Source organism: Sinocyclocheilus rhinocerous, unplaced genomic scaffold, assembly GCF_001515625.1.
Source record: "Sinocyclocheilus rhinocerous isolate Xijiao unplaced genomic scaffold, SAMN03320098_v1.1 scaffold2517, whole genome shotgun sequence".
NCBI lineage: Eukaryota > Metazoa > Chordata > Actinopteri > Cypriniformes > Cyprinidae > Sinocyclocheilus > Sinocyclocheilus rhinocerous.
Window position 1 is genome coordinate 68737 of NW_015641065.1, and position 7199 is coordinate 75935.

Genomic DNA, 7199 nt, shown 5'->3' on the forward strand with positions numbered 1-7199 from the left:
ATATAGAATTCTGCACCAAACAAATTAATAAGGGAAAAAATGTAAACAATAAACCAATTTTACTCAAATTTTACTTTTATTTTGTTGGTAAGATTGAGTCCAAGACTGTTGTTTATTTTTCCCGACACCATTGTTAACAACTGTTAGCAGTAATGATTCCATTATTATGAATAAAATACACATCAGTAATGTTGAATATGAACAGTATTATTTTGAATTATTACCAATATAAACAAAATGGTTCCCACGTCACAGTTGAACTGCAAAACAAAGTAATGTAAGCTAGTTTACAGTGGAATAATTTAGACACGGTTTGCGATCGGTTCCACCGAGTCCTAAAAAAGAACCATCTAAAACGATTCACTTGCGAATCGGACATATCTGCAGGACACAGGGAGCTACTGCTCCAATCCCCTCTAACGCAAAATGAATTAATAGCGTGTGTCCTGCACTAGAGAAATGTTGCTACAGTAAACAAAACGGACACAGGTAGTTACGGGCGACGGTGTACAGCGGAGTGAAGAGTCCTGTTACAACAAACATTATTTATACAAATGAAAGATGGCGAACGACTCTCCAGCGAAAAGTCTAGTAGACATAGACCTTTCTTCACTACGGGTGAGTAGCCTGTACCGACTACATTAGCTTGTTTTCATTGTGTTTTGCAGTAGATACAGATGATTTCAGAATCTTCGAACGTATCGCAGTCTTTGTTTAAACGAGAGAAAGCGTTAAAATCATAATATATATTTTTTTGTGGAATGGCCATCGTTTAAGAGTTTCGATCTTTCCTTTGTTTGAACTCCACTCGCATGCGTGTTAAATACACAGCCAGGAGAGCTTTATTGTTAAATCCATTGTTTGTTTTATTTTAATTTACATTGACATAGTTTCGCTGGTTTTATTCTTTCCTTTTGTTTCTCTCTAGGACCCAGCCGGGATTTTTGAACTGGTCGAAGTGGTTGGAAATGGCACATATGGTCAAGTGTACAAGGTTGGTTTTTAAAATCTAACTTTAAATTAATACTTTTTAAAAGGTGTTATTATATTGAAAATGGACGCTAAAATGTGTTCTTCAAACCTAAGGTCTGGTTTAAGAACCTAGCATGGAGTGGTCGAGCACACTTGTGGGAGCTGCAACTTCTTGAACCATAATTTAGCATTGCAGTTGTGTTTGGGATGAGGTTTTCAGGGTCCACGCGGGTCCTTAAAAAGTGTTAAATTCCGTTTCAAATTAAAATGTAAAGTAATCTTACTGTAAGAAAGAGTCTTCAATATCTTAAATGGTATAAATTCCAATTATCATCAAGAGGTATTAATTTTGGGGAATGAAAAACAGGAATCGAGATATGGTTTAATATGATATTTATTCAAAGTCAAAAGGTGGCGCTGTTACACTTTCTAATCTACATAAGTGGGAGGGACTTACGACGCAAGTAGGCTGGACCTCGCAAATAGGCGTGGCTCGCGCACTCTAAATGACAATGGCATGTACCTACAGGAATAGAGCCCGACCGATATGGGTTTTTTGAGGGCCGATACCGATATTAGGCAGTTAAAAAAGGCCGATATCGATATATCGGGCCGATATTCTTTGTGTAGGCTATATTATAGTACAGTACCCAGTGCTTAATTTGAGCCGGATCCTGTAACGGAAAATGTCAGATTTTGGATTTTTGCGTTCCGGTATTTGTTTTTAAAGATCTGGCATTAACAAGTGCATTAGATTGTGACAGTGCGTGCGTGCATACGAGACAGAGCGATTGCGGGTTTATGTAGATGTATTTGGAACATGTTTTGTAGATTATGTATTGGTCCTCAATATATTATTTTTTATATTATATTATTATTATTACACTTTCTTAAGGTCAAAATCACTCTCGTTGATTGGTGCTACTGCTTAACCCACTCTCTCCACTCTTTTGTGAGCAGTGGAACGTTTGGAGAGAGTGTATTAGTACCAGAAATACCAGAAATAATACCAAATAAAGTTAAATATTATAATATATAAACACTATAATCATAGCCTAATTCCCCTCACTCCAAAACAAATCATTTAAATGTAAAGGTATGCAGAACAGATCAAGAATGAAAATAGGCTATATTATAGTACAGTACCCAGTGCTTAATTTGAGCCGGATCCTGTAACGGAAAATGTCAGATTTTGGATTTTTGCGTTCCGGTATTTGTTTTTAAAGATCTGGCATTAACAAGTGCATTAGATTGTGACAGTGCGTGCGTGCATACGAGACAGAGCGATTGCGGGTTTATGTAGATGTATTTGGAACATGTTTTGTAGATTATGTATTGGTCCTCAATATATTATTTTTTATATTATATTATTATTATTACACTTTCTTAAGGTCAAAATCACTCTCGTTGATTGGTGCTACTGCTTAACCCACTCTCTCCACTCTTTTGTGAGCAGTGGAACGTTTGGAGAGAGTGTATTAGTACCAGAAATACCAGAAATAATACCAAATAAAGTTAAATATTATAATATATAAACACTATAATCATAGCCTAATTCCCCTCACTCCAAAACAAATCATTTAAATGTAAAGGTATGCAGAACAGATCAAGAATGAAAAAGATATAAAGCTAATGAAACCAAAACAAAGCGAAACTGAAAGTACCGTTGGGCTCACGTACCTCTCTCATTGGCACAAATCCAATGTTTCCATATTCGCAATGTATTTCAATGTTAAACTATTATTTATAATGTAGACTAGGCTTCATGCGCATATCGACGGAAAAAATCATCCTCTTCATATGCGCAAAAATGCGCTTGGCATAACAGCAGCTGTATATCGGTTATACTACGGACTCTTTCAATTTATATGTTTGGCTGACTATTTTATTTTGATAATGAACAGACTGCGATGGCAAGTGTGAATTGCTAGAATATGTGGTGCGCGTTGTGTGTGTGTGTGTGCGAGGCACCGGCGCGATCAAACTGCTGACACATTAAATAATCAATTTTTGGTCATACAGATAAGAGTAAGACAACGCAAAGAGTTTATAAAAAAAAAAAAAAAAACTAACTAACACTAGCTTCTCTATTTCTTTTCTTTTTATTTATTATACAATTAACAAAAGCAAAAAAGGCCTCTAACACTTTCTATTCTATCCGTTTTCTTTTTATTTATTAGGCCTAGGGTAAACGTACCTATTAAGCACACTTCCATATTTGAGATCAGATTATACAAAGAAAAAATAATGTATTATCATACTTGATGTCTTAACAAATTGATGTGTTTGTTACTACATACCTCCTGTAATTTCAAATCAATCAGATGATTGCACACTGAGATATGGGTCTCCCATGTGTTCACACTGTCTGGCCGCCATTTTGAAAGCTGTCTGAAAACTTTCACCAAAAGAGGAGCCCCTTAAATGTGCATTTTTAAGATATTTAAGCCTTTATTTTGGGTAAAGTTTCACTACTTATTGTAAAACTAAGGGATTAATGTTTATACTTTTGTACATTATAACCTGGAACTTGGATGTATGAAATAATTACAGTTAGATCCAAAAGATAGTTTTAGCAACACAGCGCAGATGGTCACATTTTTTATTTTTTTTTTGCACACTCGCAATAAAAAGAACATTTGTGTTTTTGTAAATAAGCAAACAAACAGGATGCGCGTTCTGTCATCTTGGTTCTCGGTTTCCTTTCCGTGAACTTGTTTGCGGATTGCCACTATAGTTGTGTCATCACTGTTTAGTGACATCACTGAATGTTCCGGGAAAACTGAAGTTGTATTGTCAGTGTCGGTCACGGCGCCTTTTAACGGCTGATTTGGATCCGGCAATGTTTCATTTACAAATTAAGCACTGACAGTACCAGTAAAAAGTTTGGACACTTTCCCATTTGTGTGTCCAAACTTTTGACTGGTACTTTATATAGAATGCAGTATATACATAAACAGAATATATATATACACATAAACACAGTTTTTCCAATGATCATGTAATGTAGGCAGGGTAATATGATATGTAATGGAGGCGCAGGGTATTTAACAATACACTTTATTATCCAATATGAGTCTGACATCAGTGCACTGAACAGTAAAGTTGTAAAGTTTATTTAACTTTATTTCAGTTCAATTCCATTCAACTTTATTCCGTTGAAGTTTATTTCACTTCAGAACATTCATTCATAGATTTGCGCTACGCCACTGTCTTCACACACAGATGAAACTTACTAGAGAAGTGTGACATTATGTGGGTTGTTGACATGACATGGCATTTTCACTGTCCCACAAGATAAAAATGAATATAATTAATATTGTAGTTATTTAAAATGCAGTAAATTAGGGCTGAACGATTAATTGCATTTGCGATAATATCGCGATATGAAAAATTTTGATTTTTAAAAATTGCAATTAGATTATTTTCCAAAATCGTTCAGCCCTACAGTAAATCAATAAACATTTCTTTGTCCTAGATGGACCTGTTGTTATAAAATCTTCAGTGTTATTCGATTTTTAAAAAAATTTTTTGAGCCAAATCTCAAAATTGTCCTATGGTGTGACTGTCTCAAGCATGGTTCAATAAATTACAACTTTTATAAATTAAAAAGAAAAGCATAAAAATGGTAATAAATACCTCCGGCATAATTTTACAAGTGTCTATTTTAGTAAATGGCAATCATTTTTTTCATCCATACATTTCTGAAAACGTAGGAACTTGATACATTTTGTCTCTGAAAACCATGTCCTCTATATCCTGATTTTAAATCGGCTAATTCCAGAGAAAACTTTGTTGAAAAAAGAAAAATTAGTTGAAGGACCCCATTCATTATCATGTTACTGAAGCCTCCTGTCAATTTTTGTTTGGTAAACACATTTTTGCACATGGTAAATTTTTGTTTCAGAATTGTTCAAATATTTAACTTTTTCGGAACCACTACAAAAGTGTTACTTTTTGTTGTCCTTTGGTGTGACACCCCTAAATTATATTTTTTAATTAAACTACATAATCATGGAAAATTATGCAAATGTGTCTTGCAAACCGCTAATGACAGGTTAGCTTAGAATAACAAGGTCATTAATTGACAGAAAAAGGCTGAAAAGTCCTTTGGTGTGACAGAAAATGTCCACCGGTGTGACGCCTGTACTTTCACACCATAGGACAAAGATGTCACACCAGAGGACATGGTCTCTTTAAAAAGCATTTTAAATAATTAAATAAGGTTTGTTTAACTCCTTTTTATTCTTTTTTGATCACTTTCAGTGTTCTTAAATGCAATAATTACATTTAAATTAAACTATTTTCTGATGTTTTTACAGAAAGCTTGTACTGTTATAAAGTGTTATGAAAATAAGTATAAAATGTGATACCAGGGCTGGACGATATGGCCAACATTTATATCACAATATACTTCTTAATTTAGGTCGATACGATATAATTAGGGCTGGGTATCGAGTTCGATACTTTTTAGGCACCGACCGAATTGCCTCGATACCATCGAGTATCGAAAAACGTCTCGTCGTTCGGTACCAAATTTCGATACCTAAGGGGTTAATCTCATCAGCGTCAGTGAGCCAATAAAGGCCTGGGTATACTTCACTTTCCGCGTTCCGTTCCGTCTCGCGCTCAGCCGTGTCCGCACAGCTTTCAAAGTATACTCAACCGCGGATGAGTGCAGACGGACGAGCTCAACACAGGCGCAGTTTGACTTGCGCTCTGTCTCAACTTTCACCTCGCGCATGTGCTGTTGTACGCGGACCGTCCGCGCGGTCTCAAAAAATTGCCTGCACACGGACGGGGTGCACGGCTGTCCGCGAGGGGACAAATTCCATGGACACATACTGGACTACAAACAAAAACTGTACAAAACAAAACTGCAACGCTGTGCAAAGAAAAGCTACACCAAATACTTTGGTCCAATTTTCAACAGGGTCTCTCCTTTAGTTTTCAACAAACAAGACTGTCTTGATAAGCTCTATAGCTCCTTATTTATAAGGGCTAGCTCCCCCTTCAGACTGTACCAAATGAACAAACAGGGTCCATACATACAATACATTATACACCAAAGAAAAGAAAATAATAAAACATTACACATACACAGAAATAACAATCTGTATAAACCCATGGGTACTTAAACACACCATTAAAAAAAAAATAAAAATAAAAGTAAAAATCGTTCAGCTGCTATTCCCTCTTCCCCTAGACAAAACTACCAATGGTTCAGTCCAATAAGGGGCATGCTAATGCTATAAACACCAGTTTGATCCACATGGTCTGTTTGATGGTACAGCATGAGACTGGAAGGCCAACAGCCAAAACAAAAGGTTTCTGGGAAAATTCACACCCGAAATAAAGGTAATTCTGACTGAAATTAAACTATATTGTGACATTCTTTAAAAAGAATAACTGATTGAACAATGTTGGCCAACAAAAAAAAACAACAACATAGTATCATACTCATTTGAAACAGGCACAACAATGACACAACACCATGATGATTTAAAGATGGTAAATGCCGGCATAATCAAGTAATGATGTGTGCATGTGTATCAAGTCCAGGTAATTTCTTGTCTGTCACCAAGCTTACCTTGTGACACTCCTCATATAAAACTATATAATATTTGAGAAAAAAACAGCACAAATTAATTAATGTTCACCTTTTATTTGTATTTAGCTTTCATACAAACAAGAAATGTGGAATCACTGTCAAATAAACCTCTCAGACTCACCTTATTGATATTAATATCTTTAACATCAAACTATAGGCTAGCATGCACTACCAGTCAAAAGTTTTTGAACAGTAAAATTTTTTTAAAGAATTCTCTTCTGCTCACCAAGCCTGCATATATTTGATCCAGAATACAGCAAAACCAGTAACATTTTGAAATATTTTTACTATTTAAAATAACTGTTTTCTATTTGAAAATATTTTAAAATGTTATTTATTCCAGTGATTTCAAAGCTCATTTTTTTAGCATCATTACTCCAGTCACATGATCCTTCAGAACTCATTCAAATATTCTGATTTGCTGCTCAAAAAACATTTTTTATTATTATGTTGAAAACAGCTAAGTAGAATTGTTTCAGGTTTCTTTGATGAATAGAAAGTTCAGAAGAACAGCATTTATCTGAAATTGAAATTGTTTGTAACATTATAAATGTCTTTATCATCACTTTTGATCAATTTAAAGCATCCTTGCTAAATAAAAGTAGTAATTTCTATC

General features: G+C 34.9%; 1 protein-coding gene across 5 annotated transcripts in view; it reads left to right on the forward strand.

The window, feature by feature from the left end:
* The first annotated feature begins 288 nt into the window (after nt 1–288).
* The window catches only part of LOC107754571 (mitogen-activated protein kinase kinase kinase kinase 4), a 91932-nt gene continuing 85021 nt past the window's right edge, over nt 289–7199 (forward strand). For all 5 annotated transcript variants that reach the window (XM_016571064.1, XM_016571062.1, XM_016571063.1 and 2 more), the window contains exons 1-2: nt 289–618; nt 929–994. In XM_016571064.1, the coding sequence (XP_016426550.1) occupies nt 562–618; nt 929–994 (123 nt within the window). In that variant the 5' untranslated portion in view covers nt 289–561. The remainder of the gene's footprint in view (nt 619–928; nt 995–7199) is intronic.